Source organism: Nannospalax galili, unplaced genomic scaffold (assembly GCF_000622305.1).
Source record: "Nannospalax galili isolate Female #2095 unplaced genomic scaffold, S.galili_v1.0 scaffold300, whole genome shotgun sequence".
In the NCBI taxonomy this organism is placed as follows: domain Eukaryota; kingdom Metazoa; phylum Chordata; class Mammalia; order Rodentia; family Spalacidae; genus Nannospalax; species Nannospalax galili.
In genome coordinates, this window is record NW_008347322.1 from 2,550,279 (window position 1) to 2,562,031 (window position 11,753).

At 50.1% G+C, this 11,753-nt stretch overlaps 1 protein-coding gene across 4 annotated transcripts in view; it reads left to right on the forward strand.

The window, feature by feature from the left end:
- Positions 1-3,633, forward strand: part of Setx (senataxin) — a 73,264-nt gene extending 69,631 nt beyond the window's left edge. For all 4 annotated transcript variants that reach the window (XM_008843962.3, XM_017800838.2, XM_029568754.1 and 1 more), the window contains exon 26: positions 451-3,633. In XM_008843962.3, the coding sequence (XP_008842184.1) occupies positions 451-1,173 (723 nt within the window). In that variant the 3' untranslated portion in view covers positions 1,174-3,633. The remainder of the gene's footprint in view (positions 1-450) is intronic.
- Positions 3,634-11,753: the final 8,120 nt, after the last annotated feature.

Below are 11,753 nucleotides of genomic sequence, written 5' to 3' on the forward strand. Positions count from 1 at the left end.
CAGATCAGCGGGGTGCAGAGGAGCCTTTTGTGGTGATAGGAAAGGTCTGTGCCTAATGCAGTCAGCACTGGAGGAATGTGGCCACTGTGCATGTAAAGTGGGCCTGGGGCAGTGGTTTTCATTGTCTTTGATTTTAAATAAGGTGAACGTGAACAGCTCAGTGCAGCCGCTGGCAGCTGCGCCAGACCTGAGAGGGTCTTACCTTGGTGCAAGGCGGCAGAGACGAGAACTGAGGACTGAGTTTTCTTACAAGCGGTGACTGCTCTTGGTTTTTAGAATGGAGGCTTTATCATTAAGTGCTTGAGCTCAGTCTGCTGAGGACTGGGTCGTGAGAATCTGTGTGTCATAGTGCACTTGTTTGTTCGAGATGGAAGCTGGACCCTTGTGCTTCCCAAGCAGAGTGAGCAAGAGGCTTCCTTGGAGTGTAATTGCTTCTCCTCTTTGTTTCAGGAAAACCACCATTGGAACGAGCTGATTCAGAATGCTCAGAAACGTGGGGCAATTGTTAAGACCTGCACCAGAAACTATAAACATGATGCCATGAAGATTCTGAAACTCAAGCCTGTGCTACAGAGGAGTTTGACCCACCCCCCAGCCACAGCTCCAGAGGCGCCCAGACCCCAGGGTGGCTTGCCCAGCAGCAAGCTGGACAGTGGACATGCTACTATGTCTTTTGCTGCTTCTCTGTGCCACACACCCTCTGACTCTGCCACTGCAAAGGACCCTGAAAGACCGCCAGTCCGAGATCCACGACTACTAAAGAGGTTGGATGCTGAAGCCAAGGGAACAAGACTGAAGGATCCACAGCCTGAGAGCCCCCAGGACCCTGGGGCAACCCATCCCTTGGGAGACCCAGGCTTTCCTGTGGCTTTGCAGGACCTGGGCACTGCTGTGCCCCTGTCCACTGCTGTGCCACCATCCATTGCCATCACTTCTCTGAGCAACCAGAGGCCTCCCCTGCAGGCTGAGCCTCCAGTTGTTAACCTTGCTACTTGCACAAGTAGGAGGAGACATGGTGACTCAGACAGGGGTCACAGAAGAGAACACAGGGCTTTCAGTGAGGAGCAGCAGAGGCACAGCTCCAGGTCTCATTACATGCTGAGGAACTCTGACTGGAGGAGGAGGGGGCTGGGGCAGGAGGGAAGCAGTGCGAAGAAGAGAAGGTTTCTGTAGCCAAGCAGGGCGGGACCGCCAGCCACAGGCCAGCGGGGAGGACGCAGTAGGGTCGCGTTGGCCTGTTTTCCTGTAAAGAGTTGAGTTGAAAAACAGAAAACTTTAGTCCTGGCCCATGTGCCATCATCTGTACTTTTTGCCAGTTGCATACACTTTGAGAGAACATTTGTGTACCTGGACAATGTCCTCGAGGTCAGAAATTCAAAATGCTGGGATCTCTTGTTCTGTAGAAAAGGAAGTTAGACTAGAGCAAGTGCTGTAAAGGTTGAAATGTATATTTGTATAGCAAATAGCGAAATCTTTTTAAAATTTAATCTGGTAGACTGCTTTTCTTTCTTCTGTATAAAATGTTAATTGTTTTCCAACAGAACACAAACTTACTGTTTAAAAAGAAAAAGAGAGGACGGGTCCTTTGAACCATGTGTGGCAGACTCGGCCTCAGTAATTGGGAGTCAGCGAGTTAGTGCTAATGGGTCAGCTGTCTCAGGCCATATAAAGAAAAACAGCTGGAGTCTCCTGGGATGCTTTGGGAAGTAGCATGTTGGGAAATGTCCTGCTGATGTGCACTTGGAGACAGGGCACTTCAGCAGAGGGATTGAGCTGTGCCAGGCCCTTTTCCCATCTTAGTGTGTACTTAGTTTTCCAGCTAGATTTCTTTGGCTTCTTGAGATGGAAGAATAATTCTTCAGTTGTCATTCAGATATCCCCAACATGTTGTGAGGCTTGTGTGGCCGCTGAGTTGTAGACAGACATGATTATCAAATACAAGATTGGTGCTGGGCTGGCCAGTATGAATCACCTCAGGTTGCCTGTTAAGACCTTCGAGTCGCCAGGAGAATAAAAGCCTTAATACTTCCCAAGGGATTCCAGTCACCAGGCAGGTTGGGAGCTGGATGGAAGGCCAGGTAGACTACTTCCGGCAGGAGAGAAGCACCCTTGAAAAGAGGAAGAAGTGAGTTCAGCATCAGGAACCCACACCTGTGGGCTTCGGGAGCCACCCAGCAGGTGAAGGTGCAGTGCTGTGCTGGGACACTAGGGGGCGCACCCGGCTTCCATTCGAGCCTGGTGCTTGTGAAAGGAAAAGCAGGAGACTGAAGGCAGTCAGGACCTGGGAGGAAGGGCTGCCTGGTCGCATACCTGCTTCCACACCTCCAGGAACAGACTTGTATCCACAGCCTGTAATGTATGTAGAGTGGACAGTTGAAGTAATAGGGTTTGCAGTGAATACTATACACAAGCCTATTAGCTCATCTGGGGCGGAAGGCAGATCCCTGAAAACTAATGTTCATTCTGAAATTTTTGTCATTGTTTTCAAGCAAAAGGTTTTGTGTTAGAATTTCTACTGAAGCAGGTTTATTAAGAACTTTAAAAAACTGTGGTTGCCCAGTTTCAGCACTGAATTGCATTACCTAGTAGGTCTCTCTCCACTGGTACCCAGACAGGTAGCCTAATGTCAGCTGAACACTGTCTCATTGTGGCCTCAACTAATCCCACTCTGTCTAGGGCACGGGCTTTGAAGCTATCCCCATGTGACTCTGACAAGAAACCTCAGCGCCACTTCCCTTTCTTGGTACTGTGGGAAAGTGCTCGTTTTTAGCAGACCAAGAGAGGTGACCACTTAGGTAACCCAAAAAGGGGGCTTCTGAGGGAGGCCTGGCAAAAACAGCTGAGGATGGGACATGGCCACTGTGCCCTTGTTACTATGCGGATTAAGAAATAAGCCTAAAATAGTTTCCCCAGAATGCACCCTTGACTGCCACCCACTAAGCAGTGTTCTAGTATGGTTTGACCCCTGTTCTAATGCACCAATCTGTTGACACAGTGCTCACCATGTCAGATCATTTGAGAACTACAGCATCCTGTGTTGTGTGGTGAGTGCTGAGATTAGAACCCAGGGCCTTGAGCCCCTGCATCACCCATTCTAGCAATCAAACCTTGTCTTACAACAGCCTCTCTCTGCAGAATGTAGACGCATTATGTCAGTTGTAAAAGTATTCGCAAAACACGCTTGGCCTGTGTACGGTGGCCTTTCCTGAAGCAGCTCTCGTGGTGGTGGTGAGTGGCAGTGAGTCATGTCAAGATGAAGAGCACTTCTGCTCTGTCCTGCTGTGGCATTAAAGGAAAGCCCCCTGACTTCTTTCAAAATTGGTTACTTTGAAATGAAAATGTTCTGTCTACTTAGCCCGTTTGGCTTCTCCGATTTACTTTGACTCTACCACGAGGTTTGTTCAGTTTCACTTTGATGAATTTTCAGGAGCAAATTTGAGCAAGTGCATGTGAATAACATGTAAAATGAGTTTTATAGCCAATGTACCAAACTTTTCTAAAATGAGTTGTGCAAATTGGAAATTTTTCTGTAGCTTTTGATTTATAACTGGATTTTGGTAAACAGTAACCCTGTTACTTTGTTAAAACTTAAATTTTAAGAGAAAATGCAGAATTAAAAATAGAACAAGAAGACTCATGGGTCAGAAGTGTTCTGTGCTGCTCACTGAAAGGGCCAGGTGCTGCCAGGAAGTCCATTCAGTCTGCCAACCCACTTGTTTCATACTGAAATCTCTTGGCAGGAATTACTGTGATCCAGACATAAAAGTTCTTCAACCCAGTCCCGTTGTCTTTGTCCCCAGGTCCCACGATGCATCATGGCTTGCTGCCTGTCGTGTATCCAGCAGCTTAGAAGCCACCATTGGACTATGAGTGCTCAGAAATGCCAGTGGGGGTGGGGGTGTACCTGGTCATGCAGGCAGAACACACAGGAGCAGTGACAGGAGACGGCACTTTGCCAGCCTGTCTGCTTGCTTAGACATCTCAAACGACCCAGGCCGCAGCAGCCTAGCCTGCTGAGTGCGCATCCTGTGACACTCACTTCATCTGTGGGACTTGTCGCTGTAGTAACTATAACTGTGATCAAAGCCACCAGACATCCCTCTTGACCATCCACAAGTCCATGCAGTCGCCCCATCTCTTGGGTTTCACCATTCGTTGTTTGAGGAATAAATAATTCAGGGGAAGAACTAAAATTTAGCTTCAGGTTAAAGAGAATTTATATGTTGTGCAGCACCACAGAGATTTCTGTCCCTGAGGGGAGGAGGAGGTGGCTGCCACCTTGACCTTTAGAAGACCTGATTTACTGTCACCACCTGTGCAGAAGGCATTTGCCAAGTCTAGTGACGTGAATGATGCCCTCGGGTGGCGCCTGAGCCATGGTGGCTGGGGACACAGTTGCTCTTGCCCCTTGAGCAGACAGCTCCTACAGTGGGAGCTCCAGTCTGGAAGCCAACCTTTTACAAAGGGTGTTTGCTCATCCCACCCCAGAATTCCTAATTTAATGCGTTTGAAGCTCTTGGCCTTCAAGTTTCAACTCTTAGGTGATTCTGTGGGAAGGAGGCTCCCAGAGGGACCAGTACCGCATTTCCCAGGGCCTTGGACCAGCCCCCCAGAAAAGTAACCTGGGTGTCTCCTGCCAGAACGAAGGTTCCCACGGGCCATGCAGCAGGGCCAAGGGAAGGGAAGCGACTCTGGTGATTCCAGACACAGGAGGTAGGAACTCCCCTGGTCTAAGAAAAGGTCTCCAAAAGGCAACCAGTAAAAAGACCCCAGAGCAGCTGGTCTAGTCTAGCAAGGAGCCGGCAGTGGGGGACCCATGCTCAGGGGTCTGCACTCCTGTCCCACCAGCCTGGGTGTACGTACTACCATTTGCTCTCCTGCACAGATTGTAAAATGCATGCAGGAGCAGATTGCTGGCTTGCCTTGCCCAGGGACATACAGCCCAGTTAGCAGAGCTCCAGCTCCAGCTCAAGTCCTGGGCTCCTGCATGGATGGACTACCAGCTGGTGGACACAGCCTGGAAATGGCCTGGTGTTACCTGGAAGGGAGGCTGGGAATGACCTTCAGGCTGCCCTGGATGGTGGGTACGTCACAGCTGACTTCACTTTAGCTGAAACATTGGGAGGCCGGAGTGGTGGGGCACACCTGTGATTGCAGCACCTAGGGAGGCTGGGGCAGGAGGGTCATGTAGTTCAAGGCTAACTACGCATGTGAGACCTTGTCCCCAGACAAAAAACAATAGTTGGGATTGGAGCTCTTTTCTAAGTCTATCAGTAAACTCAAAGATTCTGAACTCAGGGTCTGAGGGGACCGGACCATGATGGGCAGGTAAGCTGTCAGCCTGCACACTGAATTCCCAGAATTCCAAGGGTAAACCCAGGAGACAAATCTGGAGATTTGACCTTAGGCTCACTGGTCGCTGCAGGGCATCCGGGGGTCACTTACTCCTGTCTGTGGCCAGTCCTGCTGGGTCATTCTTCAGCTTCCTTCCTGCTAGGTGGGTGGGTGTTTTGAGCCCATGGCAAAGGACAGTAGCTTTTTTTTAGGGTCCCCAAACTCCAAAGCTGACGGCAAACGGATGCTGGGTTGCAGCGCACCTTCTGGGATCCGGCTGCGCTCACGCTCTCCGCTTCGCACCCACCTCCCTAGCCCTGCTCCCTGCAGACTGCAAGCTGCAGCAGCCGACACACCCCGCTGGCCTTCCAGTCTGTGCTTGCCGTGTGCCATCCACACACTGTAAACGTGTGGGGGGGGGGGGTGTGCGCGCGCGCGTGCCCGTGCTCGTGTGCCATGGCGTGCGTGCAGAGGTCAGAGGACAGCTTTACAGGAGTTGGTTCTCTCCTTCTAGCTCTGTTCTGAGGCAGGATGGCATTTCTCTTGCAGCTCGTCTGTTGCATGAGCTTCTGACAGTCCTGTCTCCCTCACCTCACTGTAGGAGTACCGGGGTCACTGGTACCCACCACCACATCCTGCTTGGTACACACATTCAAATGCAGGCCACCAAGCTTGCACAAGTGCAAGTGCTTTTACTGACTGAGCCTTCTCCCTGGCCCTCCACACACATGTAAGAGCCTCACAATACCCTTGAGCCATCTCCAGCCTGGACAGGGTCCCTTTATGTAGCCTAGGTTGGACTCGAACTCCTAATCTTCCTAAGTCTCCCAAGTGCTGGGATGGTGGCTTGTACCACTCCTGACTGGTGGTGATGTTTTAAAAAGCCATCTTTAAGTCACAAGATTGAGCAGAAAGAGATTTCTCCCATCGTCCCTCCCCTCCCCTATGCACTGTCTCTCTAGCCAGCAGAGTACACCCCCCATATCATCATCCTACAAAGTCCAGGGCTTGCTCTTGGCATTGGGCGTTCTGTGGGCTTAGACGCAGATATAAGCATGATCCACCATTAGAGAACCATGGGACCAGTTTCCACCAGTCCCCAAGCCCTTTGTGCTCCACCTGTTCTGACAGTAACTTTATTCAGTGTGCTTTTTTATTCATTACCCTCCCCCACCACCTTATTTTGCAGTGCTGGGGATTGAACCCAGGGTTTTGTGCACTCTACCACTGAGCCACATCGCCAGAGAGCCTCCTCCCATTATTTTGAGACAGGGTCTTACTAAGTAGCCCTGCATTGCCTAGCTCTCTCTCTGTGCACCAGGATGTCCTTGAACTCATAGAGATCCACCGGCCTCTGCCTCCCCATAGTGCTGAGATTAAAGGTGTGTATCACCACACCCTCCTCCCTCCTCAACTTTTTACAGTAAAGGTCAATTGTCTTTATTGTCTTTTGAAATGTATTTATGACTTGTGTAAGTTATGTGTATGCGTGTGTGTGTGTGTGTGTGTGTGTGTGTACACACACACAAACTTGAGTACAAGTGCCTGTGGCGGTCAGAAGTGTTGAATCCCCTGGAGCTGGAGTTACAGGCAGTGGTGAGCTGCCTAACATGGGTGCTGGTTGGAACCTAACGGGTCCTCTGCAAGAGCAGCGAGCACACTTAACCACCATCTCTCCAGCCTAAAATTGCCTTTATAATGAAAATGACTATCTTTTTGGTTTGTTTGCTTTTGTTTTATTGGTGGTGGTGGTGGTGGCTTTTGAGACAGGGTCCCCCTGTAGCCCCAGCTGGCCTGGAACTAGCTATGTAGAACAGGCCGGCCTCAAACTCACAGAGATCCGCCTGCCTCTGCCTCCCGAGGGCTGGCATTAAAGGTGTGTGCCACGATACCTGGCCCCCAATCCCTCTTTAAATTTTTTATTACATTTATTTGTGTGTGTGTGTGTGTGTGTGTGTGTGTGTGAGTGTGCATGTCAAAGTCAGAAGATAACTTGTCAGAAGCATTTCTCTCCTTCCACCATGTGAGTCCCAAGGATCAAACCCAAGTCTAGGCTTGGTAGCCAGTGCTCTTACCTGAGCCATCTTGCCGGCCCAGATGTTTGACTTGTGTCACACACCTGTTTACCTGGAGATTCATAAAAATGCCTCTAGTGAAAAGGGCTTCAGAAAGGGAAGGGCTTGAGCAGCCCTGGTGCAGGAGCGTTGGGCTTTGCAGTCCCACCGTCAGCGAGGACTGTCCTGCCTGCAGCCTCATGCGTGCCGGGCACTGTCCTGCCTGCAGCCTCATGCGTGCCGGGCACTGTCCTGCCTGCAGCCTCATGCGTGCCGGGCACTGTCCTGCCTGCAGCCTCATGCGTGCCGGGCACTGTCCTGCCTGCAGCCTCATGCGTGCCGGACACTGCCATTTTCTCAGCTTTCTGCCAGTGTGGTGGAAACAGCCCTGCTCTCTCGCCCACAGGGCTGGGCTGCTGTCTTCATCTGGGGCTTCAGGCTTACTTTCTGCATTTATCTCTTGGACTCTTTGTCTTTTTAAAATAATACATTATTTTCTTTTATGTGTATGTGTATTGCCTGCATGTATGTAAGTGTACCCATGTTGTACAGAGGCCAGAGTCATCTGATAACCCTGGAGTTGGAGTTACAGGCAATTGTGAACTGCCCACATGGTACTGGTAACTAAACAGATGATCTACAAGAGCTGTATGAACTCTTAACCCATGAGCCCAGCCCCGGTTTGTGACTTCTTGAATTAATTTCTGTGTATGAGGAGAGGTGTAACTTTACCACCGACTTCTCATAAATACACCAAAGTATGGATGCACTCACGCATACGTGTGCATGTAGAGGCCAGAGCTCCATGATGAGGGTCTTATTCTGATGCTCTCCAACTTGACTTTTTTTTTAAATGTGTATGAGTGTATTGCCTACACATATGTGACTGTACCTGTGTCATTCAATGCCACGGTGGTCAGAAGAGGACATTCCAAGACATTCTCCTGGAACTGGAGTTAAGGATGGTTCATAGCTGCCATGTGGGTGCTGGGACTCAAACCCGGGTCCTCTGCAACAGTAACCAGTGCTCTTAACCGCTGAGCCATCTCTCCAGCTCCTCCAACTTAACTTTTTTGAGGTAGGGTCTCTCGCTGGACCTAGTGCTCACTGTTTGGCTAGACTGGGTGACCAATGAGCTCCAGGGATCGATCCCTCATCTCCAAACTGCTGCCATGCCTGGCTTTTTACATGGGTGCTGGGGGGGCCAAACTCAGGTCATGATGCCTGTGCAGCAAGCACTTGACTGACTAAGCCATCTCCCAAACCCCAGTACACAGTTCTTAATGTCTTCCCAGCTGTCTGTTCTTCCGTTTATTGGTATGTCCATCAGTCTGCCCATCCATCCATCCCTCCAGCCAGCCATCCGTCCATCATCTAGAAACAGGTGTTGACATCCTGCTTTTTCATTCCTAAATGTGTAAGTGTGCATCTCTGAGGAGTTTTTGAATGTTATCATGACAGGGCTGCCACATCTGACATTATCTAAGGTATCCATATTCAGATTTCTACAATTGTCCTGAGATGTCCTTCACTGCCATATTTATTTTTGTATGTTCGGGATGGGGAGGGGCAGAGGACAACAGGGGGCGGGTGGCAGAGGACAACCTCAGACTCATTCCTCAGTCATCCACCTTGTTTTTTGAGACAAAGTCTCTCATTGGCCTGGGACTTGCTGATAATGCTACATTGTCTGGACAGTGAGCCCCAGGGATCCATCTCCATCTTCCCAGTGCTGAGATCACAAGTGTGCACCACCACACCCAGCTTTGTGTGTACATGTATGTATGCATGTGATATGTGTGCCTGCTCCTATATGTATCTGCGTGTGTGTGTGTGTGTGTGTGCGTAAGCCCTAGGGTTCCATCTGTCTCCATCTTCCCAGTGCTGAGATCACAAGTGTGCACCACCACACCCAGCTTTTTGTGTACATGTGTGGATGTAGGTATGTGTGCCTGCTCCTGTGTGTGTGTGTGTGTGTGTGTGTGTGTGTGTATGTGTGTGTGCATATGGGGAGGGGTTTGTGCGTGCCACAGCACACATCCGGGGGTCAGAGAACAACCTTGGGTGTCAGTCCTCACCTTCTGCCTTGTTTCTGATGTGGTCTCTTGTTTGCCATTGCGTATACCAAGCTAGCTGGCCCTGGAGCTTCCTGTCTCCTGCTCCAATCTCGCCATAGTGCTGGGATTACACATGTGCACTACTATGTCATCAGCCTTCATTCTTGTATGGCAAGTACTATACACAGAGCAATCTCATCAGCTCATAGCTGGCCTTTTTTTTTTTTTTTTTTCCTTTTGGTATTTTTGAGACAGAGTCTCTGTAGCCCCAGCTGGCCTATGTAGACCAGGCTGGCCTCAATCTCACAGAGATCCACCTGCCTCTGCCTCCTGAGTGCTGGGATTAAAAGCATACATGCCACCACACCTGGCTACAACTGGCCTTTTTAAATGTCGATGCTGGAGATTGAACTCAGGTCCTCATGTTTGCAAGGCCAGCGCTCTACTGACTCAACCATCACCCGTCCCCATTGCTCTGGGTTCGGCCAGGGGTCCCTGTGGTGTTTGGTTGCGGCCTTGGAGTTTCCTCTGTGCAGGAGCACTCCCTCCACTGTGTTTTGTGCTTGGCTGCTCCCTCACAGTGCTGACATTGAAGAGGAAAAGCCAGTAATTTTAGGGGACTCCTTGAAACCTAAATGGGACGGTTCTTTTGCACGGTGTTGACTGGCCAGCTCTGGCCTCCTGTTTACATGGTTGCCTGCTATGGTGCTCTTCTGGTTAGTAGCCTCTGGTGAGTTGTTACATGTCAATTTGCCACACTTAGACTTTCCTGGGAAGAATCTCCATTGTCTTTACCAGGTTGATCTGTGGGACTGTCTGTGGGGAGGTTGTCTTGATTGTTAATTGCTGTACGAAGATGAAGCCCATCATGGGCAGCACCATTTCCTAGGCGGGGTCCTGAACTGTACAGGACAGGGGAGGCAGAGACGGGCAGCTGGGTGCAGTGACGTGATGTGACCAGCTGCTTGGGTTCCCGTCGGGATGTTCCTGAAATGAGGGGCTGAAGCTGGAGATTGAGGGCCACGTAAACCCCTCTAGTCCTCTGTGTTGCCTTTTGCCAGGTTGCTTGACACAGAAACCAGAATGAAACTAGGAGAGAGGTCATCTGCTGTGCCTGGGAGTCTCACCAGGGCCTACCTCATGGTGCTACGGCATCTCAGATGTTCAACCTCCAAAACAGAGCCCAAACAAACCCCTTTTCCTCATGAAGTAAATGAATAAATATCAGGGGCATGAATACTACATAGTTAATGACTTGGTTTGACGTATCTTCCACACAGTCCCTAGCCTGTGGTCTAGCTGGAGAACGAAGTTACTGGGACAGCTCCTTGGTGCAGGATTATATATTCTGGAACCTTCCTGTTTGCTGTGCCGTATGTTAGCCAAAAAGTGAAAAACAGCCTCCACCACAATCTCCTGCCACCTCGATGTTCTGCCCAAGCACACAGCCAAGAGACCATAGACCAAACCCTCAGAAACCCTGAGCTGGAATAAATCATCTCTCCCTGCCTCTGCTTCTGCCAGACTTCCCCTCACAGTGATACAAGTGACTAACAGTTGGCATCGGGTCCTTTCATCTGTCACAGCTAGAGGCACAAAATAACCATTTCCCCTCTTTTTTTCTCTGTTGAGACAGGGTCTCCCTGTAGCCCCAGCTGGCCTGGAACTCACTATGTAGAGCAGGCTGGCCTCAATCTCAGAGACCCGCCTGCCTCTGCCTCCCGAGTGCTGCACCATCACCCCTGACCTATGTGTTCCATTCTTGGTGACAGTGGGTTTGCTTCCCCGTTGTAGGGAGGGTCCGGCACTTTTCCCTTTTGGCAATCAGCCACCCACAGGGTAAAATGAGGCTGTGACAGCCCTTGTAGCGCACACACCTTTTGTCTCAAAGCCTGTAGCACCTGTTGACTGCCCAAACTGCTTGTCACGTTGGAGGCCACAAGGCCAATTTCTTGAGCTAGTGTTCTAGAAAGAAAAGAGCCTCACTGCCCACCTCATGACCCTCAGCTATGTAAAATTTTATTCTTTAATTCTTAGAAATACTTTTTTCTAAAAGAAAAATCAATGTGGGGTAACAGTTCATGTGGCTGTCAGTGTTCTTTTAAAGACACCCCCAATTCCTCACAGGCTGGGGGAAGGCCCTGGACTCTGGGCGTGGTGGTGCATGGCTTTAATTCTATCACTCGGGAGGCAGAGGCAGGTGGCTCTCTGTGAGAACGAGGTCAGTCTGGTCTCCATAGTGAATCCAGGCCAGCTGGGGCTACAGGGAGACCTTGTCTGAAAAAGACTAATAATAATAGTAATAATA